Source organism: Bombina bombina, chromosome 7 (assembly GCF_027579735.1).
Source record: "Bombina bombina isolate aBomBom1 chromosome 7, aBomBom1.pri, whole genome shotgun sequence".
Classification (NCBI taxonomy): domain Eukaryota; kingdom Metazoa; phylum Chordata; class Amphibia; order Anura; family Bombinatoridae; genus Bombina; species Bombina bombina.
The window spans coordinates 214,907,227-214,933,955 of NC_069505.1; the positions used below are offsets into that span (position 1 = coordinate 214,907,227).

Below are 26,729 nucleotides of genomic sequence, written 5' to 3' on the forward strand. Positions count from 1 at the left end.
TAACCCCTTTAAGAACAGGTCTTCTAACGTTTACAGTAGGTATGTGTATTTGTGGTAATCCCAATACAGAACAAGGTGGACACTCGCAGCATTCGGATCTTTTCGGAGCCAGATTCCTCCTTCTGAAAATGCATCACACTAAGATCTATGCAAATCCAGATCTTAGTGTGTTTCACTTTCACAAGAAGAAATCCGGCTCTGAAAATATCCGATTACCACGAGTGTGCATGATCCGAATGAACATGCCTAGTTTACAATCTTATAAAATCTTACTTTTTCTTAATATCATTTGTTGAAAAGCAGGCTAGGGCCTCTAGTTATCAACGTGTCTACTTACCTGCCATCGCCGGCCCCAATACGCTCGCCTCACATCGCCGCCGCAGACCTGAATATACTCGCCAAAGTTATCAAAAAAGCTGTAAAAAAGCCGTGCACCAAGTATGGGGCGATGAGCAGCGGACTGTGATAGTTATCACTCATCCGATCTCGCTGCTCTTCGGCTTTTTCCCTTTATTGATAAAATGTCACTAAGCACCCACACTAAACTACACTGTTCTACCCCCTATACCGGTGCCCCCGGAGCCCCCCGCAACTAAATAAAGTTATTAACCCCTAAACCGCCGCTCCTAGACCCCGCCACAACTATAATAAATGTATTAACCCCTAAACCGCCGCTCCCGGACCCCGCCGCCACCCACATAATACCTATTAACCCCTATCCTGCCCCCCCTATACCGCCGCCACCTATAATAAATTTATTAACCCCCCTATCCTGCCGATCCCGTACCCCGCCGCAACTAAATAAATTGTTTAACCCCTAAACCGCTGCTCCCGGACATCGCCGCAACCTATATTAAACTTATTAACCCCTAATCTGCCCCTCCACACCATCGCCACCTATCATAATGTTATTAATCCCTATCCTGCCCCCCCATACCGCTGCAACCTATAATAAAATTAACCCCTAAACCTAAGTCTAACCCTAACACCCCCCTAACTTAAATATTAATTAAATAAATATTACTCTTATTAAATTAGTTATTCCTATTTAAAACTAAATACTTACCTATAAAATAAACCCTAATATAGCTGCAATATTACTAATAATTATATTGTAGCTATTTTAGGATTTATTTTTATTTTACAGGCAAATTGGAATTTATTTTAACTAGGCACAATAGCTATTAAATAGTTATTAACTATTTAATAGCTACCTAGTTAAAATAAAGACAAATTTACCTATAAAATTAAAACTAACCTAAGTTACAATTACACCTAACACTACACTATCATTAACTAAATTATTCCTATTTAAAAATACTTACCTGTAAAATAAACCCTAAGATAGCTACAATGTAATTACCGGTAATAATTACATTGTAGCTATTTTAGGATTTATATTTATTGTACAGGTAACTTTGTATTTATTTTAACTAGGTAGAATAGTTATTAAATAGTTATTAACTATTTAATAACTACCTAGCTAAAAGAAATACAAAATTACCTATCCTAAGTTACAATTAAACCTAACACTACACTATCATTAAATAAATAAATTATCTTCAAATACCTACAATTAAATACAATTAAATAAACTAACTAAAGTACAAAAAATAAAAAAATATTACAAGATTTTTAAGCTAATTACACCTAATCTAAGCCCCCTAATAAAATAACAAAGCCCCCCAAAATAAAAAAAATGCCCTACCCTATTCTAAATTACGAAAGTTAACAGCTCTATTACTTTACCAGCCCTTAAAAGAGCCTTTTGTGGGGCATGCCCCAAAGTATTCAGCTCTTTTGCATGTTAAAAAAAATACAACCCCCCCAACATTAAAACCCACCACCCACATACCCCTACTCTAACCCAAACCCCCCTTAAATAAACCTAACACTACCCCCCTGAAGATCATCCTACCTTTAGCCGTCTTCAGCCAGCCGACCACGGATGGAACAGAAGAGGACATCCGCAGTGGCCAAAGTCTTCATCCAAGGGGCGCTGAAGAGGTTTCCATCCGATTGAAGACGCCGCCTGGATGAAGACTTCTATCTTCATCCATCCGGAGCGGAGCCATCTTCAAAGCAGCCGACGCGGAGCCATCTTCTTCCACCGACGCCTACTCGCCGAATGAATATTCCTTTAAGTGACATCATCCAAGATGGTGTCCCTCGAATTCCGATTGGCTGATAGGATTCTATCAGCCAATCGGAATTAAGGTAGGAAAAATCTGATTGGCTGATCCAATCAGCCAATCAGATTCAAGTTCAATTCGATTGGCTGATCCAATCAGCCAATCAGATTGAGCTCGCATTCTATTGGCTGTTCCGATCAGCCAATAGAATGCGACCTCAATCTGATTGGCTGATTGGATCAGCCAATCAGATTTTTCCTACCTTAATTCCGATTGGCTGATAGAATCCTATCAGCCAATCGGAATTCGAGGGACGCCATCTTGGATGACGTCGCTTAAAGGAATATTCATTCGACGAGTAGGCGTCGGTGGAAGAAGATGGCTCCGCGTCGGCTGCTTTGAAGATGGCTCCACTCCGCTCCGGATGGATGAAGATTGAAGACGCCGCCTGGATGAAGACTTCTATCGGATGGAAGACCTCTTCAGCGCCCCTTGGATGATGACTTCGGCCGCTGCTGATGTCCTCTTCTGTTCCATCAGTGGTCGGCTGGCTGAAGACGGCTAAAGGTAGGATGATCTTCAGGAGGGTAGTGTTAGGTTTATTTAAGGGGGGTTTGGGTTAGATTAGGGGTATGTGGGTGGTGGGTTTTAATGTTGGGGGGGGTTGTATTTTTTTTAACATTCAAAAGAGCTGAATACTTTGGGGCATGCCCCACAAAAGGCCCTTTTAAGGGCTGGTAAGGTAATAGAGCTGTTAACTTTCGTAATTTAGAATAGGGTAGGGCATTTTTTTTATTTTGGGGGGCTTTGTTATTTCATTAGGGGGCTTAGATTAGGTGTAATTAGCTTAAAAATCTTGTAATATTTTTTTTATTTTTTGTACTTTAGTTAGTTTATGTAATTGTATTTAATTGTAGGTATTTGTAGTTAATTAATTTAATTTATTTAATGATAGTGTAGTGTTAGGTTTAATTGTAACTTAGGTTAGGATTTATTTCACAGGTAATTTTGTATTTCTTTTAGCTAGGTAGTTATTAAATAGTTCATAACTATTTAATAACTATTCTACCTAGTTAAAATAAATACAAAGTTGCCTGGAAAAATAAATATAAATCCTAAGATAGCTACAATGTAATTATTAGTTATATTGTAGCTATATTAGGGTTTATTTTATAGGTAAGTATTTAGTTTTAAATAGGATTAATTTAGTTAATAATAGTAATTTTATTTAGAGTTATTAAAATAATATTTAAGTTAGGGGGGTGTTGGGGGTTAGACTTAGGTTTAGGGGTTAATTAGTTTAATATAGATGGCGGCGGTATAGGGGGGGCAGGATAGGGGTTAATAAATTTATTATAGGTGACGACGGTGTAGGGGGGGCAGATTAGGGATTAATAAGTGTAATATAGGTTGCGGTGGGGTCCGGGAGCGGCGGTTTAGGGGTTAAACAATTTATTTAGTTGCGGCGGGGTACGGGATCGGCAGGATAGGGGTTAATAAATTTATTATAGGTGGCGGCGGTATGGGGGGGCAGGATAGGAGTTAATAGGTATTATGTAGGTGGCGGTGGGACCGAGAGTGGCGGTTTAGGGGTTACCATGTTTAATATAGGTGGCGGCGGTGTAGGGGGGCAGATTAGGGGTGTTTAGACTCGGGGTACATGTTAGGGTGTTAGGTGTAGACATCTCCCATAGAAATCAATGGGATGTCGGGCAGCAGCGAACATGAACTTTCGCTATGGTCAGACTCCCATTGATTCCTATGGGATCCGCCGTCTCCAGGGTGGCGGATTGAAAACCAGGTACCCTGGGCCGGGCGTACCTGGTAGTCATTTGATAACTCCCAAAAGTAGTCAGATTGTGCCGAACTTGCGTTCGGAACATCTGAAGTGACGTAAGAATCAATCTGTGTCGGACTGAGTCCGGCGGATCGAAGCTTACGTCACTATATTCTACTTTTGCCGGGCAGGAGGGCTTTATAACTTAGGCGAATCAGCCTCGCCACAAATACGCTGCGGAATTCCAGCGTATTTGAGGTTGACGGCTTGATAACTAGAGGCCTAGGTATTGGAGCACTATATGGCAGTACTTTTGCAAGAATGTTTTTAACACTTTTTACATTTGCAATAGCTGCTGCTGTCTTCATTTTCACATCTGAAAACTTGTTTTTCACCAAAACACCTTACAAGGTTTCAACTTCATTAAAGATTAAAACAATTGCCCTTAATGCAGTTATATAAAAGTTTGTTTTTTTTTTTTTTTAATTAATTGCATTTTTTATTTTGCTTTCATTGCTCGTGTATGATAAACTTTTCATTGCTTAAAGGGACACTGAACAGAATTATTTTCTTTTGTGATTCAGATTGAGCATGAAATTTTAAGCAACTTTCTAATTTACTCCTATTATCAAATTTTCTTAATTCTCATGGTATCTTTATTTGAAATGCAAGAATGTAAGTTTAGATGCCGGCCCATTTTTGGTGAACAACCTGGGTTGTTTTTGCTGATTGGTGGATAAATTCATACACCAATAAAAAAGTGCTGTCCAGAGTACTAAACCAAAAAAAAAACCTTAGATGCCTTCTATTTCAAATAAAGATAGCACGAGAACGAAGACAAATTGATAATAGGAGTAAATTAGAAAGTTGCTTAAAATTGCTGTTCTATCTGAATCACGAAAGAAACAAATTTAGTTCAGTGTCCCTTTAAGAATCATGCAGATTTAAAGTACATTCTCCAAATGCATTTTATTTAGAAATATACTTGCAGTAGCAAAAATACTTTATTAAAATCTATTACTGTTTTAGAGAACATTTTGCTAAAATTTCCAAAAGACCCCGCTGTGCCCACCCCCTTAATTTCTATCACCATTTCATAAATAAAATGCTGTGAGGTGTATTTTGGTTTGTGGTATCTGCATTCTTATTGCTGTCCCCGCCTTATAAGGTGACGACTGATTCTTCCCGACAACTTCACCAAGATCCAGGTTTAATGACGGCTCAGATGAACACAGTAGTTTTGCTTCTTTGGATTTGATAGGAAGGTCTTTCCGTTAGCTCTTCACCTGACCTATACAATACAGGTAGCCCTCAGTATACGCCGGGGTTAAGTTCCAGAAGGAATGGTTGTAAATTGAAACCCAGTTTATAATGTAAGTCAATGGGAAGTGAGGGAGTTAGGTTCCAGGCCCCTCTCAAAATTGTCAATATTAGCACCTAATACATTATTTTTAAAGCTTTGAAATGACTTTAAGTGCTAAACAGCATTATAAACCTAATAAAATACTCACATAACACAGAATATATAATTAAACTAAGTTGAATGAACAAATGAACAAAAACATTTGCTAAAAAGCATTATAAACCTTATAAAATAATCACACAACACACACTTTACTTGCATTTTTCTGCAAACAATTATTTCTATGCATTCTAATCTGGACTGATTTATAGTTAGGAAGATCTTGTTCCTATGAAAGCTGCTCGATAGCTCAGGTCTAGTTATACTGATTCATTTTAACTTGCTTGGCTTGCATATCTTTGCTGCAACACAAGCGGACAGCTCCACCTACTGGCTATTTTAATCAATGCACTGCTTCAGAATGCTTTTCAATAACAGTCACATGACTGAAAAAAAAGGTTGTTATTCTGAAACGGTGCAAATTGAACCGGCGTAAACCGAGGGCCACCTGTATATTTATTTCAGCTGCTTCTGAAAGCCTAGACAAGCATTGTGCTCTGACAATGAGAGAGAAAAAGATTTCTACTTATGACTCGGCATTGGGTATTCAGTAGCTCATGGACTTTTTTCTGTACCAGATTTATGCTTGTGAAGGATCATCATGTGGATTTGCACAGATCTAAGTGTTGTGATCTTTCACAAGAATCAATACATCGCCGAAAGCAGCCGAAGTCTACGAGTGGCCGCCTATTTCTGCATTCATCAGCTAATGAAGCTGCCAAATGCCCATGCCAGCCACGTGAAAGCACATTTCATTATTTAGACACAGACGTCTCAATCTTCTTCTGTTATTAAATGTACTTTTTCTCTCTTGGTTTTCTTTGCTGAAAAGTGTACCTAGGTATGCTCAATAGCAGCAGTGCACTACTGAAGGGCTAGCTGGTGATTGGTGGCTACACACATACATGCCTCTTGTCATTGGCTCACGTGATGCGTTCCACTCGCTCCCACTATGCATTGATGCTCTGGAGCTGACTTTTTTTTACTATGTGTTTAAACCATATATTAGTATATATATATATATATATATATATATATATATATATATATATATATATATACTTTGTGTGTATGTGTATATATATATATATATATATAAATATATATAAAAGAATATTTTTGTGTTTTTTTATAATTTGAGTTAATCTTGGAGACAATTCTTTCCCCCCTAAATGACCTGAAGCTGTATAACATTCAATGATTAATTATGTTACCACTTAGAAATTCTTTATAGATATAAATCTTGTTTTTTTAATGTTCATGTTTCAGGTGTGTCTGAAACATGTTAATTATTTTAGATCTGATATTTATTTGTTCTACAGGTGTCTCCCTGCAGTAGCGCTAATCACAATCGTTGTACGTTTAATAAATAAAGACGCCGGGGTTACACATTGTTTAATAAATATTAGACTGTGTAAGTTCAGCAGAGAAATGAGGCTGCTTGTTAAAGGGATTGTAATGTAAACTGTTTAGTTATGTGTAGTCAAATACTTTCATTTGCTTTATGCCCATTTCCTAAAAATTTAAAGTTTTTACTATAATTTCAACAAACATTAAAGGGACACTGAACCCAAATTTTTTCTTTCGTGATTCAGATAGAACACGCAATTTTAAGCAACTTTCTAATTTACTCCTATTATCAAATTTTCTTCGTTCTCTTGCTATCTTTATTTGAAAAAGAAGGCATCTAAGCTTTTTTTTTTGTTTAGAACTCTGGATAGCACTTTTTTATTGGTGGATGAATTTATCCACCAATCAGCAAGGACAACCCAGGTTGTTCACCAAAAATGGGCCGGCATCTAAACTTACATTCTTGAATTTCAAATAAAGATACCAAGAGAATGAAAATGTGATAACAGGAGTAAATTAGAAAGTTGCTTAAAATGTCATGCTCTATCTGAATCACGAAAGAAAAAAATTGGGTTCAGTGTCCCTTTAAGCAACAAATACAAATTTAAAGACACATCAGTATATTGTTCTCCAGCTTATCAGTATGTCCAGTATTTATTTTGCGTTTTATGTTCCTTGTAATAGCGCCTTGCACGGATATTCATATTCTACATCGCATTTCTTTCCAAAATACAGTGGGGCAAAAAAGTATTTAGTCAGCCACCAATTGTGCAAGTTCTCCCACTTAAGAAGATGAGAGAGGCCTGTAATTTTCATCATAGGTATACCTCAACTATGAGAGACAAAATGTGGAAACAAATCCAGACAATCACATTGTCTGATTTGGAAAGAATTTATTTGCAAATTATGGTGGAAAATAAGTATTTGGTCAATATCAAAAGTTCATCTCAATACTTTGTTATATATCCTTTGTTGGCAATGACAGAGGTCAAACGTTTTCTGTAAGTCTTCACAAGGTTGTCACACACTGTTGCTGGTATGTTGGCCCATTCCTGCATGCAGATCTTCTCTAGAGCAGTGATGTTTTGGGGCTGTCGCTGGGCAACATGGACTTTCAACTCCCTCCAAAGGTTTTCTATGGGGTTGAGATCTGGAGACTGGCTAGGCCACTCCAGGACCTTGAAATGCTTCTTACGAAGCCACTCCTTCATTGCCTGGGCAGTGTGTTTGGGATCATTGTCATGCTGAAAGACCCAGCCACATTTCATCTTCAATGCCCTTGCTGATGGAAGGTTTGCACTCAAAATCTCACGATCCATGGCCCCATTCATTCTTTCATGTACACGGATCAGTCGTCCTGTTCCCTTTGCAGAGAAACAGCCCCAAAGCATGATGTTGCAACCCCCATGCTTCACAGTAGGTATGGTGGTGTTTGGTTGCAACTCAGCATTCTCTCTTCTCCAAACACGACGAGTTGTGTTTCTACCAAACAGTTCTACTTTGGTTTCATCTGACCATATGACACGTCTGACACTGCAGGATCTGAGTCCCTGGCGGCGTAGTGTGTTACTGATGGTAGCCTTTGTTAAGTTGGTCCCGGCTCTCTGCAGGTCATTCACTAGGCCCCCCCGTGTGGTTCCGGGATGTTTGCTCACCGTTCTTGTGATCATTTTGACCCCACGGGGTGAGATATTGCGTGGAGCCCCAGATCGAGGGAGATTATCAGTGGTCTTGTATGTCTTCATTTTCTAATTATTACTCCCACAGTTGATTTATTCACACCAAGCTGCTTGCCTATTGCAGATTCAGTCTTCCCAGCCTGGTGCAGGTCTACAATTTTGTTTCTGGTGTCCTTCGACAGCTCTTTGGTTTTCACCATAGTGGAGTTTGGAGTGTGACTGTTTGAGGTTGTGGACAGGTGTCTTTTATACTGATAACAAGTTCAAACAGGTGCCATTAATACAGGTAATGAGTGGAGGACAGAGGAGCCTCTTAAAGAAGAAGATACAGGTCTGTGAGAGCCAGAAGTCTTGCGTGTTTGTAGGTGACCAAATACTTATTTTCCACCATAATTTGCAAATAAATTCTTTCCAAATCAGACAATGTGATTGTCTGGATTTGTTTCCACATTTTGTCTCTCATAGTTGAGGTATACCTATGATGAAAATTACAGGCCTCTCTCATCTTCTTAAGTGGGAGAACTTGCACAATTGGTGGCTGACTAAATACTTTTTTGCCCCACTGTATGTCATGGTATTGCTCTGCAATTTATTATAAACCACTGAACCTTTTTATCTGTTCTTTTCATCTTAGATGTGTTGTAGCAAAAAAAAGACAAATCTTACCAGTCCTAACAAGCTTCCCATGCCTGTTGCAGAAAACCAATAAAGTTTCATTTCCTTGCTCTATGTCACTGGTTTTCAAACCTGTCCTCATACCTGAGACCTCCCTAACTGGCCACATTGTGAGGATATCTGAACTGGAGCACAGGGGAAATAATCAGCTGATTAGTAAACATTTTACCTGCTCTCATTCAAAGTAATCCTGAAAATATTGCGTGTCGGGGAGTCCTGGGGACAGTGTTCTACAGATAATCTAGGAAGAGCAGCATAACATAATGTTTATAGATTGTGTTACACAGTTTATTAACAACATATCAACTTCTTTTTTTTTTTATTTTAAATGCTACTAAATGTATATTAAAGGGACAGGAAACCCAGATTGTTTTTCTTTTGTGATTCAGATGGAGAACACCGTTTTAAACAACTCTCCAATTTACTTCTAATATCTAATTTGCTTCATTCTCTTGGAATCCTTTTTGTTGAAGAAGCAGCAATGCACTATTGAGAACTAGCTGAACACATTGGTCAGCCAATTACAAGAGGTATATATATGCAGGTACCAATCAGCAGCTCCTGAGTCTACCTAGGTATCCTTTTAAAAAAATGATTTAAAGAGAACAAAACAAATAAGATAATAGAAGTAAATTGTAACGTTGTTTAAGATCACTTGTTCTATCTGAATCATGAAAGAAAAAAATGTGGGTTTCATATCCCTTTAACACCTTAATGACCATGATGTACCATTTACGTCGCTGTTTGTTAAGGGTTTTCTTGCTACTTATAGCGCGGGTCCTTCCTCCTTTCTGGTTACCAGAAATAGCGCTGGTGGCGAGACCATACTATTCCACAATCCCCATAGAAAGACCACCTGACATATAGGGTATGTTGCTGGTCTTTAAGAGGTTAAGTGGCATAGTTTACCCCTATTCTGTGATACAACTGCATCCCAAGAATAGCAACTAGTCGTGCATTTGGCGAATCGCTTGCTAAACAAATGGCCATGTTTATATTCATCAACGTATCCTTCAAAATATTTAAATGAAATGCTGATTTTTAATTGAAGGTACAATTTGTTATTGTAAAAACAATGCTAAAAAAAAGTTTTATTTTTTGTTTATTTTATTTCACAAAAATGTTTTAAAAAACTTTACTAATTATAGTTCTTCAACCCTGACCAGACAGTATTTTTTTTATGCTGTTTCATTTAATGCCACTTTAAGTACAATTTTCTAACACATTATTCTAATACATTCTACTTATTTTCAGCACTGTAAGGGTCATTGGTAGTTTATAATATATTTCTGGATAATTCCAGACGTGCACCCGTGGGAACTGGGTATTTTTTTTAAATATACTGACACTGATTAACGTCATTATCCTACATTCAGAGTCAATCAATTACCGAAGTGCCCAAGTATGGAAAGAAGCAAAATGGAAGTGCTTTTAATGTATTTTTATTAAAGGAAAATAGACAACCTACTTTAAATATTTAAAGGGATATTAAACCCAATTTTTTTCTTTCATGATTCAGATAGAGCAGCGATTTAAGCAACTTTCTAATGTACTCCTATTATCAATTTTTCTTCATTCTCTTTCTATCTTTATTTTAAAAGCAGGAATATAAAGCATTAGAGCCAGCCCATTTAGGTTCAGAATCTGGGTTATGCTTGATTATTGGTGGCTAAATGTAATCACCAATCAGTAGTCGCTATCCATAGTGCTGAGCCTAAATGAGCTGGCTCCAAAGCTTTACATTCCTGCTTTTTGTTCTATTATTCACACCCTTTATTCTATTCACCACACCCTTTATTCTAGTTGTCAATCACTCCATTCACCACACCCTTTATTCTAGTTTACTTACTCCCTGTCAATCAAGCCATTCACCACACCCCTTATTCTAGTTGGCTTACTCCCTGTCAATCAAGCAATTCACCACACCCTTTATTCTAGTTGGCTTACTACCTGTTAATCAAGCCATTCACCACACCCCTTATTCTTGTTGGCTTACCCCCTGTCAATCAAGCCATTCACCACACCCTTTATTCTAGTTGGCTTACTCCCTGTCAATCACATCATTCACCACACCCCTTGTTCTAGTTGGCTTACTCCCTGTCAATCAAGCCATTCCCCTCACCCCTTGTTCTAATTGGCTTACTCTCTGCAAGCCTAACTCAATCAAAAGTTGTTCTACTATGGAAAGTTGTATTCCTGTCAATCTGGCTGTCTTTGTTCTTAGCCACTGACAACATGAAGATGGATTCTCACAGTTGTTGCCACTCCACCTCCTGGCTGACTTCATATTGACATAATATATCCTTTCTCTTGTTAAGTGTATCCAGTCCACGGATCATCCATTACTTATGGAATATATTCTCCTTCCCAACAGGAAGTTGCAAGAGTCCACCCACAGCAAAGCTGCTATATAGCTCCTCCCCTAACTGCCATATTCAGTCATTCTCTTGCAAGCCTCAACATAGATAGGAGGTCGTGAGAGTCTGTGGTGTTTTATACTTAGTTTATTCTTCAATCAAAAGTTTGTTATTTTTAAATGGCACCGGAGTGTGCTGTTTATCTCAGGCAGTATTTGGAAGAAGAATCTGCCTGCGTTTTTCTATGATCTTAGCAGACGTAACTAAGATCCATTTGCTGTTCTCACACATTCTGAGGAGTGAGGTACTTCAGAGGGGGAATGGCGTGCAGGTTTTCCTGCAGATAAGTTATGTGCAGTAAAATATTTTTCTAGGAATGGAATTGACTAAGAAAATACTGCTGATACCGAAGTAATGTAAGTAAAGCCTTAAATGCAGCGATAGCGACTGGTATCAGGCTTATTAATAGAGATACATACTCTTATAAAAATGTGTTTTAAAACGTTTGCTGGCATGTTTAATCGTTTTTTAACGTACATTGGTGATAACACTGTAATGTTGGTATAGCCTTAAATGCAGTAAAAGCGACTGGTATCAGGCTTATTAATAGAGATACATACTCTTGTAAAAATGTGTTTTAAAACGTTTGCTGGCATGTTTAATCGTTTTTTAAATATGTTTGGTGATAAAACTTATTGGGGCCTAAGTTTTTTCCACATGGCTGGCTTAAATTTTGCATAGAAACAGTTAACTGAAGCTTCCCACTGTTGTAATATGAGTGGGAGGGGCCTAATTGAGCACTTTTTTGCGCAGTTAAAATTACAAAATGAATCGTCCAGATTCCATCAGCAGTCCCATGAATACTACAGGACATTTCTAAAGGGCTAAAAAGACTTCCAAAATCGTTTATAGGGAAGGTAATCCACAGCTCTGCTGTGGCAGTTTTGTTGTGTCTGTTTTTAAAAACGTCTGTCGTTTTTTTGATCTGTTTTTTGCATTAAGGGGTTAATCATCCATTTGCAAGTGGGTGCAATGCTCTGTTACCTTATTACATGTACTGTAAAAATTTTGTTTGTTTTACTGCCTTTTTTCACTGTTTTTCAAATTTTGACAAAATTTGTTTCTCTTAAAGGCACAGTAACGTTTTATATATTTGCTTGTTAACTTGATTTAAAGTGTTTTCCAAGCTTACTAGTCTCATTATTAGTCTGTTCTAACATGTCTGACATAGAGGTAGCTCTGTGTTCATTATGTTTTAAAGCCATGGTGGAACCCCATCTTAGAATGTGTACCAGATGTACTGATTTCATGTTAAACAATAAAGATCATTTTTTGTCTTTAAAAACATTATCACCAGAGGATTCTGTCGTGGGGGTAGTTATGCCGACTAACTCTCCCCACGTGTCAGACCTTTTGACTCCCGCTTTAGGGACTCACGCTCAAATGGTGCCAAGTACATCAAGGGCACCCATAGCGTTTATTTTACCAGGGGATTCTGTCGAGGGGAAAGTTATGCCGACTAACTCTCCCCACGTGACAGACCCTTCGACTCCCGCTTCAGGGACTCACGCTCAAATGGCGCCAAGTACATCAAGGGCGCCCATAGCGTTTATTTTACAAGACATGGTAAAGGTGGTGAATAATACTCTGGCAGCAGTATTAGTCAGACTACCTGAAATTAAAGGAAAGCAGATAGCTCTGGGGGTAGATACAGAGCATACAGACGCTTTAAGAACCATGTATGATACTACCTCACAATATGCTTAGTCTGTGGGTGATTTTTTTGACTCAGGGAAGATGATTTAACCTGATTCTGATATTTCTGGGTTGAGTCTCTTGATGAGGCTTTACAGTTATATTGGATGAATATATTTGACAAGCTTATGCTAGCCAATTCCTTTGTTTTCTGATGCCTTTGTTCATTTGACTAGACTAACGGCTAAGAATTCTGTTTTTTACTATACTGGCGCGCAGAGCGCTATTGGCTTATATCATGGTCAGCTGTTGTGACTTTAATAAATAAGCTACTTAACTTCCCTTCAAGGGGCAGACCCTATTCGGGCCTGGTTTGAAGGAGATTATTGCTTATATCACTGGAGGAAAAGGTCATGCCCTTCCTCAGGATAGGTCCAAATCAAGGGCCAAAAAAGGTCTAATTTTCGTGCCTTTTAAAACTTCAGGGCAGGTGTGGCATCCACTTCCTCTAAGGCAAAACAAGAGGGAATTTTTGCTCAGTCCAAGGCGGTCTGGAGACAATCGGACCTGGAACAAAGATAAGCAGGCCAAGGAGCCTGCTGCTGCCTCTAAGGCAGCATGAAGGAACGGACCCCTATCCGGTAACGGATCCTATAGGGGGCAGACTTTCATTCTTCGCCCAGGCGTGGGCAAGAGATGCCCAGGATCCCTAGGCATTGGAATTTATATCCCAGAGATATCTTCTGGATTTCAAAGATTCCCCCCCAAAAAAAGGGGAGATTTCGCCTTTCACAATTATCTGCAAACCAGATAAAGAAGGAGGCATTCTTACATTGTGTACGAGATCCATCCAGTTCCAAGAGAGGAACAGGGACAGAGTTTTTACTCAAATCTGTTTGTGGTTCCCAAGGAGAGGGAACCTTCAGACCTATTTTGGATCTAAAGATCTTAAACAAATTCCTCAGAATTCCGTCATTTAAGATGGAAACTATTCGTACCATCTTAACTATGATCCAGGAGAGTCAATAGAGGACTACAATGGATTTGAAGGATGCTTATCCTCACATTGTGATGCATAAAGATCACCATCGTTTTTCAGGTTTGCCTTTCTAGACAGGCATTACCAGTTTGTAGCTCTTTCCTTTGGGATATCTACAGCCCCAAGAATCTTTATGGAGGTTCTGGGGTCGCTTTGGCGGTCCTTAGGCCGCGGGGCATAGAAGTGGCCCCTTATTTAGCACATCCTGATACAGGCGTCAAACATCCAAATTGCCAAGTCTCATACGGACGTAGTACTGGCATTTCTGAGATCATATGGGTGGAAAGTGAACAAGGAAAGAGTTCTCTATCCCCAATCTCAAGGGTTTCCCTCCTAGGGACTCTGATAGATTCTGTAGAAATGAAAATTTACCTGACGGAGTCCAGGTTGTCAAAGTTTCTAAATTTCTGCCGTGTTTTTCATTCCATCTGCGCCCTTCGGTGGCTCAGTACATGAATGAAATCGGCTTAATGATAGCGGCAAGGGACATAGTACCGTTTGCACGTCTACATTTCAGACCGCTGCAACTATGCATGCTCAGTCAGAGGAACGGGGATTACACAGATTTGTCCCCCTGTTAAACCTGGACCAAGAGACCAGAGATTCTCTTCTCTGGTGACTATATCGGGTCCATCTGTCCAAGGGTATGACCTTCCGCAGGTCAGATGGGACAATTGTTACAATAGATGCCAGCCTTTTAGGTTGGGATGCAGTCTGGAACTCCCTGAAGGCTCAGGGATAGTGGACTTAGGAGGAGACCCTCCTTCTAATAAATATTCTGGAACTGGGAGTGATATTCCATGCTCTTCAGATTTGGCCTCAGTTAGCAACTCTGAGGTACATCATATTCAGTCGGACAATATACACGACTGTAGCTTACATCAGCCATCAAGGGGGAACAGAAGTTCCCTAGCGATGTTAGAAGTCTTACAATAATTCTCTGGACAGAGACTCACTCTTGTCTATCAACTATCCATATCCCAGGTGTTGAGAACTGGGAGGTGGATTTTCTAAGTCGTCAGACTTTTCTTCCGGGGGAGTGGGATTTCCTCCGGAGGTCAAGACCAAGCAGGAGAGGGCTTTGGTGTTTTTGACAGCGCCTGCGTAGCCACGCAGGACCTGGTATGCAGATCTGGTGGACATGTCATCCTTTCCATCACGGTCTCTGCTTCTGAGACAGGCCCCTCTACCTCAGGGTCCTTTCAACCATCTAAATAGAATCAATCTGAGATGGACTGCCTGGAGACTGAACGCTTGATGTTATCAAAGCATGGCTTCTCCGAGTCAGTCATTGTTACCTTAATACAGACATGAAAGCCTGTCTCTAGGAAAATTGAACATAGATATGGTGTAAATATCTGATTGTTATGAATCCAAGGGTTACTCATGGAGTAAAGTCTGGATTCCCAGGATATTATCTTTTCTCCAAGATGTTTTTGAGAAAAGGGTTGTCAGCTAATTCCTTAAAAGGGACAGATTTTTACTCTGTCTATTTTTTTGCACAAGCGTCTGGCAGGTATTCTAGACGTCAAAGCAAAGTGTGGAAAACAGCACCAACAGATATGTGGCTTGTGGGGCACGGAACCCAGGATCTGCCTTATCCTGCAAATACTTCAAGTAGCAAAAAGGATTTGTTCCAGCCACCAATAGTTAAAAAACCTTTATTTCTTCATATGGGGTCTTTAGACAAACATACAACGTTTCAGACCTGCTATAGGTCCTTAGTCATGTATATTAGGTATTCTAGACGTTCAGGCATTTGGTCAGGCTTTGGTTAGATCCAAGCCTGTGTTTAAAACTGTTGCTCCGCCATGGAGCTTAAACCTGGTTCTTAAGGTTCTTCAAGAAGTTCCGTTTGAACCTTTTTTGTTCCATAGATATCAATCTTTATCTTGGAAAGTTCCTTTTGGGAAGCTATTTCCTCGACTCGTAGAGTCTCCAAGTTATCTGTGTTACAATGTGATTCTCCTTATCTGGTCCTTCGTACGGATAAGGAAAACCTGGGTTTTTTCCTAAGGTGGTATCTAACAAGAACATCACTCAAGAGATAGTTGTTCCATGCTTGTATCCTAATCCTTCCTCAAAGAAGGAACGTCTATTACACAATATTGGACGTGGTTTGTGCTTTAAAGTTTTACTTACAAGCTACTACAGTTTTCATCAAACGTTCACCTTGTTTGTTGTCTATTCTGGACAGAGGAGAGGTCAAAAGACTTCAGCAGCCTCTCTGTCCTTTTGGTTAAAAAGCATAATTGATTTAGCTTATGAGACTGCTGGACAGCAGCCTCCTGAAGGGATTACAGCTCATTCTACTAGAGCTGTGGTTTTCACTTGGGCCTTTTTTAAATGTGGCTTCTGTTGAACAGATTTACAAGATGGAGTCTTGGTCTGCGCTTCATACTTTTTCAAATTTAACAAATTTGATACCTTGCTTCTTCGGAGGCTATTTTTGGGAGAAAGGGTTTTTTTTCAGGCAGTGGTAACTTCCGTTTAAGTACCTGCCTTGTCCCTCCCATCATCCATGTACTTTAGCTTTGGTATTGGTATTCCATAAGTAATGGATGATCCGTGGACTGGATACACTTAACAAGAGAAAACATAATTTATGCTTACCTGATAAATTTATTTCTCTTGTAGTGTATCCAGTCCACGGCCCGCCCTGTCACTTTAAGGCAGGTAATATTTTCATTTGACCTACAGTCACCACTGCACCCTATGGTTTTTCCTTTCTCTGCATGTTTTCGGTCGAATGACTGAATATGGCAGTTAGGGGAGGAGCTATATAGCAGCTTTGCTGTGGGTGGACTCTTGCAACTTCCTGTTGGGAAGGAGAATATATTCCATAAGTAATGGATGATCCGTGGACTGGATACACTACAAGAGAAATAAATTTATCAGGTAAGCATAAATTATGTTTTTTAATTATGGTGATTTCATCCAGCCCTTTATATTTTCTTCTCATTACATGTAAACTGCAGGGGAATGTGGGAGCTACAGAGATATTGTAGGGCTGGATTAGCTACCCCCTAGAACACCAGGCCCTGTCTCAGCTGATAACCATGTAGGTATCCCCCTGGCTATTGCACCTCAGGGGTGGAGTCTGTGTGCTCCAGGACAGGTAGAGCAGCCTGGTGTCAGACTCGGATTGTATTGAAAGAAGTGCTCCCTGATTGGTACTGTCAATGACAGTGATTGGTAGCTCTCCTATATATTATTGTAAGAAAATATAAGGGACACTGTATTGAGAATGACCAATATTTCAGCGTTTGTGTTCTTTTAACTACACAACATATGTTCATCCCTGAATTTCACTGTTTTATGCAGATGACCACTGGTTTTGGCTGCATGGTGTGAGACCTACCCTTAGATCATCCAAATTCTGCCCCCTTGTTGCAAAACTTTGCCGTTTTGGCATTAATTTCAACTTGGTCTGGCAAAACATAGAACAATATGTTTTTAATTCTCTTGCCCAGTATGCCAGAAGCTGAAATATTAGCGTTTCCAAAAGACCACTCTAGCTCTGAAATGTTAGTGTAAACAAGCTGCAGACCCTATGCATTTAAGCCTTTTTGGAGTTAGTCTTTGAAGTACAGTTTATCTGCTTTCTAGACACAATGACAATAATTTTCTCTACAAAGTTTACATAATTTTTTTTACTATAAAACGATCAGTCCTTGGGTTAAGTTTCCGGCTAACAAAATCTATAACATTACAGAGTAGAGCAAATTCATAAACATTGACTGTTGTTTTTTTTTTAATTTAACCCCTCAAAGACGAGGATGCACCCTGTATATCACATGTCCTTAAGGGGATTTTGGCTGAAAGTGGCGATTGGGCTATAGAGCAGTCTTTCCGTGCCATTTAACTCCTTCAACTGAAAATGTCAGACATTGTACAGGGTTTGATGACTGTCAATAAGAGGTTAACATATTTAAATGGTTCAATGCTAAGTGACAAATCTGCATATAAACTCTTTTTGTTGGACTGTAATGTAATTGTAATGGAATGACATGAAACACAAAAAAAAAAAATTATGGTTGAGAGAGGGTACAATAAAAACAAAAAAACACACACACTTTCCAATTTACTTTAATTATCAAATAAACTTTGTTCGCTTGCACAGTAGATTTGATACAAATCAGTAGTCAGTATTTAAATCCCGGTTTTCTACATAAAGGTTTCATTTTAGAATAATAACTTTTCAGATTATTTTTCCAGTTCTATCGGAAAATGACTGATTTCATTTTATACCTTTAGAAATACATAGATAATTATGAAATTATTGGGAGGGGAACTGTTTCTAATCATTCATATTTGATCCTCTTTTCAGCTGTACTTTACTGGAAAGAGAAAAATAATCATTATCATAATAATAATTAAATTGTTTTGTTTAACTAAAGAAAAATAATCATTACCTTGATAGTGATAATAATAACGATAAAAGTTTTATTTAAATATAAAAATAACATTATATGTTTCACTTTGCCGCTTGCCCCTCCCTGCTCACACTTAGGTTCTTGTGCAGATTTATTCCACTCCAAACAAACTTCTATTTATTGAGCTTCTTGAAACTTAGTAAGGGGTTGATTCTGTGTACATTGCAGTGAAAAAATGGGCTTAAAGGAACAGTCAAGTCAATGATTCAGATAGATCATGTCACTTTAAACAACTTTACATTGTACTTCTATTTAATTTGTTTTGTTCTCTTGGTGTCCTTTGTTGAAAAGCATACCTAGGTAGGTTCAGGAGCAACAATGCACTACTGGGAGCTAGCAGTTGATTGAAGACTGCACACATATGCCTCTTGCCATTGGCTCACCCAATGTGTTAAGCTAGCTCCCAGTAGTACATTGCTGGCTCTTCAAAAAAGGATACTAAGAAAATAAAGCAAAATTGGAAAGAGAGGAAAAATGGCAAAAAATAATCTTATAGAAACTTCTGGCAGAGCATGACCTTGTGAATGGATTAACAGAATCAATTTACAAAAAAATAGTAAGCATTACAGCCATGAAAATACAGCCTCATGCTACATAATTAGAAACCAATTGTTATTTAAGGAACCTTTGAATTATAATGTATCTTAAATAGAAAACTATCTTTAGATAGACCTTTTTTTTTTTCTTTTTGAAAAGCATTTCATAAAAAAAATATCCTATTTAAATTTAAAAAAATCTTATTTATTTATTTTTAAAAATAATTGATTTTATCCACCCTGATCTTTTGTTGAAGATCATACTATGTAGGCTCAGGGACATGCATGTGTCTGGAGCAATATATAGCAGCAGTTTTTGCAATAATGCTTTTAACTGTGTTTTACATTGTACAAACACTGCTGTGATCTAATGGGCTAAACTGTATAGCATTGTTTTTATTGTATGCTCTATCTGAAACCTAAAAGAAAACCTTTGGCCACCGCGTATTATACGGCGAGCAGACAAGCTTCTCAACTTAACAAGTTCTCTGCTTGCCTTTGCGGCATATGGGCAGCGGATCTTGTTTTTTCGCCGCCCGTATGTATCACACTCAAGTGAGTGTGTAAAGTCCGCCCCATCTCTTGTGCAACCACATGAGAGAAGGGTCTGTCATTCACCCTGGGCAAGCAAGTTTGGGGGGATTCCTCTCCGCCACCACAGAGTCTGACTGCTGCTTCTTACATTGCGGGAAGCAGAATCGCATGCACGAACCGGCCCCGCAAGGGCTCTGCAACAGTTTACGCTACTTAGTACACGGAGCCCTTTGAGTTTTATGTCCCTTTTAAGGAATTACAAAATGAGACTACTGGCTATTATATATGTAAAACTGTAAATAGGCCTTCAGTATGAGCTTTGTCTGTCAAGCAATACACAGACATACTCTTGTTGTATATAGTGTATATATACTAACTTGTATTGCACAACTTAGTAAAGCTTGTCAGTGAATCTCTGCTGCCACCTATTGGTATGTTGTTGTATAACAGCTCACCTATATTTCTAAATTAATCATCAAATCAAACTGTATTCAAGTCCATAAACCATCAATCTTAATTATTAACTAGTATTATGGACTTTTTTCTTAATGTTCGTTCATTTGAGCTAATAAAAAATAACCAATACTAAAAATGTACTACTTTCTGCTTATGTTGTTTTCCCTCACAACTAAATTGGTAGCTTTTTGTTTTATTGCTGCAGGCGCTGAGCTGATTCTCTTCTAATTGGCAGCAACTTGTGTATGCTGCTCTGATTGGCTGTGCACCCATGTCCTGCTCAGGGATGGCAATGCATTGCAGCTCCTTAGCAAACTTTGTGTTTAACTCTTTTTCAGGGGTTAAAGGGACATGAAACACATTTTTTCTTTAGTAAGTCAGAGAAATCCATAAAAAAATAAAAATTGCTTCCCACTTCTATTATCAAATTTGCTTAATTTTCTTGGTATCTTTTGGTCAGGAGCAGTAATGCACTACTGGGAGCTAGCTGAACACATCAGATGAGTCAAGAGGCAAATATGTCCAGATGCTCCAATTAGTGCAATGCTGCCCCTGAGCCTACCTAGATATGCTTTTCAACAAAGGATACAAGAGAATGAATAAAATGTAATAACAGTAGAAAATTGGAAAGTTGTTTCAATTGCTGCTGTATCTGAATGAGAAAAGTTTAAAGGGACAGTCTACCATAGAATTGTTATTGATTTAAAAGATAGATAATCCCTTTATTACCCATTTCCCAGTTTTGCATAACCAACACAGTTATATTAATATACTTTTTACCTCTGTGATTACCTTGTATCTAGAAACCTTCTTCCAGCCCCCTGATCACATGACTGTGACTGTTTATTATCTATTGTCTTGCATTTAGCATTGTGTTGTGCTAAATCTTAAATAACCCCCTGTGCCTGAACACAGTGTTATCTATATGGCCCACGTGTACTTTCTGTCTCTTTGTGTTGAAAAGAGATTTAAAAAGCATGTGATAAGAGGCAGCCCTCAAAGGCTTAGAAATTAGCATATGAGCCTACCTATGTTTAGTTTAAACTAAGAATACCAAGAGAAAAAAGCAAATTTGATGATAAAAGTAAATTGGAAAGTCAATTAAAATTAAAAGTCCTATCTGAATAATGAAAGTTTAGTTTATACTAGACTGTCCCTTTAACTTTGACCCTTTTAAGCACAGAGTATTCTACAAACTATTTGTTTAATAAAATCATTAACTAACAAATTAACAGTGCATGTAACTATAGTAATGAAACTGTCTATATAGAAACCGCATTTTACATTTAGCGCTACCAGTAGATGACTTGTTACTTGCGTAGCTGCCCTGTGTTAATCTGCAGATGTTGCTGGGGGCTGGAAGATCCCTGGGGTGAGAAGCACTATAATCTTGTTTTATTGTTAGTTTACAGTTTTGATTTGCACCCTTAGGCCTTGTTAATGTTACTCCCATTATAGGTGACCCATAGTTTAGACAAGTGGATTGTTATTGATGTTCATTTATTGCTGTAATCTGCAACTTCCATAAAGTGGACACCATAAATTGTTACATTTAGTCTGACTCCATAATACTCTGTATTGTTACTCTGTTTAAGGTCCCTTTTACATACAAAAAGAATAAACATTAAAGGGACATGCCACCCACATTTTTTCTTTTATGATTTAGAAAGAGAATGCAATTTTTAACATCTTTCTAAATTACTTATATTATCTAATTTGTTTTATTCTCTTGATATTCTTTGATGAAAAGCATATCTAGATATGCTCACTAGCTGCTGATTGGTTGCTGCACATAGAAGCATTGTGTGATTGGCTCACCATGTGCATTGCTTTTTCTTCAACTAAGGATATTTAAAAAATGAAGCAAAATAAATAATGGAAGTAAATTGTAATGTTGTTTAAATTTCTATTCTCTATCTGAATCATGAAAGAAAGATTTTGGGTTTAGTGGCCCTTTAAGTGTGTTTTCTGCGGTTATTTGCTGCTTCCCTCTAGTCATGGGTGACACCATATTAAGCTCTCACTGCACTCCAGTGCTGTCCTGTTTGCACATTCTCTTTCAGATACCTGTACAGTAGGAGTGTTCATGTGTCTGCAACACTAGATGGCAGCAGTTTTATAACAATGTTATACATTAGCAAGAGCACTAGATGGCAGCAGTTTTATAACAATGTTATACATTAGCAAGAGCACTAGATGGCATCAGCTTTATAATAATGGTATACATTAGCAGGAGCACTAGATGGCAGCAATTTTATAATAATATTATACATTAGCAAGAGCACTAGATGACAGCAGTTTTGCACTAATGTTATACATAAGCAAGAGCACTAGATGGCAGCAACTTTATAACAATGTTATACATTAGAAAGAGCACTAGATGGCGGCAGCTTTATAATAATGTTATACATTAGCAAGAGCACTAGATGGCAGCAGTTTTATAACAATGTTATACATTAGCAAGAGCACTAGATGGCAGCAGTTTTATAACAATGTTATACATTAGCAAGAGCACTAGATGGCAGCAGTTTTATAACAATGTTATACATTAGCAGGAGCACTAGATAGCAGCAGTTTTATAACAATGTTATACATTAGCAAGAGCACTAGATGGCAGCAGTTTTATAACAATGTTATACATTAGCAAGAGCACTAGATGGCAGCAGTTTTATAACAATGTTATACATTAGCAGGAGCACTAGATGGAAGCACTATTTCCTGTCATGCAGTGCTTTAGACACGTGCACGCTACCAATCTAGATATCTCTTTAACAAAGAATAACAAGAGAATGAAGCAAATCTGATCATAAAAGTAAATTGGAAACTTTTTTAAAATTGTAATTTCTATCTGAATAATAAAAGGAAAACTTTTGGTTTTCATGTCCCTTTAAGGAGCAATTTCCAATACATTTAATGTTATGCAGCTGGTATAACAAATCATTAGGAGCACTATAAAGAGGGGGTACAGTACCATTTTGTTTATTTATAATTTAATGTATTCCCTTTAATGTACTGGTCTGTTTTCCTCCATCAGGGACATAGCATTCATGGGATGTACGTTTAGTCACCAATCAGCAAGCTCTATCCAGGGTGCTGAATCAAAAATAGGGCCGGCTCCTTAGCTTACATTCCTGCTTTTTCAAATAAAGATAGCAAGCGAACAAAGAAAATTTGATAATCGGAGTAAATTAGAAAGTTGCTTGAAATTGCTGCTCTATCTGAATCATGAACTAAACATTTTGGGTTTCATGTCCCTTTATAACGATAACAAAACCTTTCCTGATTCCTGTTTTTTGTTTCTGCCCACAGCACTCTGTCTAGCTGTTCCCACGCAGTGGTTGCTTTGCTATATCCGTTTTCATGGCAACATACGTTTATACCTGTCCTGCCCTCCTCTATGATTGACATAGTCTGCTGCCCTACGCCTTTCTTGGTGGGTCTGCTGTCTAGTTCACTGCCGAAATTAAAAGAACTGCCAGTGGAAGAGGTGAGTCCGGTCGTCACATAAACACTGTACCATTAGACTACTATAGCTTTTTCACTGTACTGAGCGTAACCTCTCTTGTTTTTATCAGAATTCCCAACTTTTCTAAGGGGTGAATTTTCTCTGCTACCGTTCTCAAGTTGTGTAATAAAACATAATATAGCTCTGATATAATGTTCATTTCCTATATATGTCTTTAATGAACTCAGAACTTCTGTGTTTGTTTGCACATAATAAGCAATGCAGATAACTGTACGGTTCTCCCCCCCCCCCCAATAGAAACATACATTTTGACGGCAGATAAGAACCATAGGCCCAACAAGTCTGCCAGATATTTCCTAAAAGTATAAACTTATCTAATGTGTAAGATAGCCTTATGCTTATCCCAGGCATTAATGAGTACATAGGATAGGCTTATGCTTTTCCCAGGCATTAATGAGTACGTAGGACAGCCTTATGCTTGTCCCAGGCATTAATGAGTACGTAGGACAGCCTTTTGCTTATCCCAGGCATTATTGAGTACGTAGGATAGCCTCATGCTTATCTCAGGCATTGAGTACGTAGGACAGCCTTATGCTTATCCCAGGCATTGAGTACGTAGGACAGCCTTGTGCTTATCCCAGACATTAATGAGTACATAGGATAACCTTATGCGTATCCCAGGCATTTATGAGTACGTAGGATAGCCTTATGCTTATCTCAGGCATTAATGAGTATGTAGGACAGCCTTATGCTTATCCCAGGCATTAATGAGTATGTAGGATATCCTTATGCGTATCCCAGGCATAATGAGTATGTAGGATAGCCTTATACTTATCCCAGGCATAATTAGTACGTAGGACAGCCTTATGCTTATCCCAGGCATTAATGAGTACGTAGGACAGCCTTATGCTTATCCCAGGCATTAATGAGTATGTAGGAAAGCCTTATGCTTATCTCAGGCATTAATGAGTACGTAGGACAGCCTTATGCTTATCGCGGGCATTAATGAGTATGTAGGACAGCCTTATGCTTATCTCAGGCATTAATAAGTATGTAGGACAGCCTTGTGCTTATCCCAGGCATTCATAAATACTTAGGATAGCCTTATGCTTATCCCAGGCATTAATGAGTACGTAGGATAGCCTTATGCTTATCTCAGGCATTATTGAGTATGTAGGATATCCTTATGCTTATCACAGGCATTAATAAGTATGTAGGATAGCTTTATGCTTATCCCAGGCATTAATGAGTGTGTAGGATAGCCTTATGCTTATCCCAGGCATTAATAAGTATGAAGGATAGCCTTATGCTTATCCCAGACATTGAGTATGTAGGATAGCCTTATGCTTATCCAGGCATTAATAAGTATGTACGATAGCCTTATGGTTATCACAGGCATTAATAGGTATGTAGGATAGCTTTATGCTTATCCCAGGCATTAATGAGTATATAGGACAGCCTTATGCTTATCCCAGGAATTAATGAGTCCCTAGGATAGCCTTAAGCTTATCCCAGGCATAATGAATATGTAGGATAGTCGTATGCTTATCCCAGGCATTAATTAGTACATAGGATAGCCTTATGTTTACCCCAGACATTAATTAGTATGCAGGATAGCCTTATGATTATCCCAGGAATTGAGTACCTAGGATAGCCTTATGCTTATCCCAGGCATTATTGAGTATGTAGGACAGCCTTATGCTTATTCCAGGCATAATGAGTATGTAGGATAGCCTTATGCTTATCTCAGGCATAATGAGAAGGTAGGATAGCCTTATGCTTATCGCAGACATTATTGAGTACGTAGGACAGCCTTATGCTTATCCCAGGCATTAATGAGTGTGTAGGACAGCCTTATGCTTATCCCAGGCATTAATGAGTATGTAGGATAACCTTATGGTGATCCCAGGCATTAATAAGTATGTATGATAGCCTTATGGTTATCCCAGGCATTAATAAGTATGTAGGATAGCCTTATGCTTATCCCAGGCATTAATGAGTATGTAGGATAGCCTTATGCTTATCCCAGGCATTAATAAGTATGGAGGATAGCCTTATACTTATCCCAGGCATTCTTATAGTCCCCCACAGTGTTTGTTTGTCATTGCCACTTTTTGTGGAAGTTTAAGAAGAATTACTCCTGAATATACTACCCTTCAGCTTAAGATCATGACCCCTTGTTTTTTATTTTCTTTTTTAATGAAACATACTCACATCCTCAGCTTTACTAAGCCCTTTAATATACTTGATAGTTACCATCATATCAGCTCTTTCCCTTCTCTCCTCTAAGCTATACATATTTAGGTCATTGAGCCTCTCTTAGTACGTTTTAGTTTTAAGACCATGTACCATTTTAGTAGCCCTCCTTAGCACAAATTCCAGTTTGTTTATATCTTTCTGTAGATATAGCAAATGTACTATTGGAACATTGTACCTTTTACTTTTATTAAAATATTATCATGCACCAGACTGATCTATGGAATCATTGTATTACTAATCTGTTTATCTTCTTTCACTTAGGCCTTGATGGTAGATTTAGGATCTGATCGGTTTATAAGACAGGTGAGTTTGTGATCACATTTCTGAAGTTAAATCTAAAGGGTAAATTTAGTATTAGAGCATGGGGAAGCCTCCTCATAGTTTTGGTGATATAGTTTTACTAATTAGGATTGCCCCTTTTTTTAGAAAAAACATGCTAAGCTCATTAACATAAATTTGCATAAATATTTATGCAGCATAAAAGAACAAAAGCTGCAAATACTGGTTTTAAATGACCATTTGCTTATAACTCCAAATCCAATACACTTAGAAGAAGATTGACCATGATAGCAGGTTTATTTTTTTTATTTAATCTTTAATTCTCTTGTTAAGTGTATCCAGTCCACGGATCATCCATTACTTATGGGATATTCTCCTCCCCAACAGGACGTTGCAAGAGGATCACCCACAGCAGAGCTGTTATATAGCTCCTCCCCTCACTGCCATATCCAGTCATTCTCTTGCAACTCTCAACAAAGATGGATGTAGTAAGAGGAGTGTGGTGTATTATAGTTAGTTTTTAACTTCAATCAAAAGTTTGTTATTTTTAAATGGTACCGGAGTGTACTATTTTATCAAAGGCAGCATTAGAAGAAG

General features: G+C 38.3%; 1 protein-coding gene across 3 annotated transcripts in view; it reads left to right on the plus strand.

Moving 5' to 3' along the window:
- Positions 1-26,729, plus strand: part of DENND2B (DENN domain containing 2B) — an 804,449-nt gene that overhangs the window by 753,667 nt on the left and 24,053 nt on the right. For all 3 annotated transcript variants that reach the window (XM_053720608.1, XM_053720607.1, XM_053720609.1), the window contains 2 exons: positions 23,438-23,615; positions 26,115-26,156. In XM_053720608.1, coding sequence (XP_053576583.1) covers positions 23,438-23,615; positions 26,115-26,156 — 220 coding nt within the window. The remainder of the gene's footprint in view (positions 1-23,437; positions 23,616-26,114; positions 26,157-26,729) is intronic.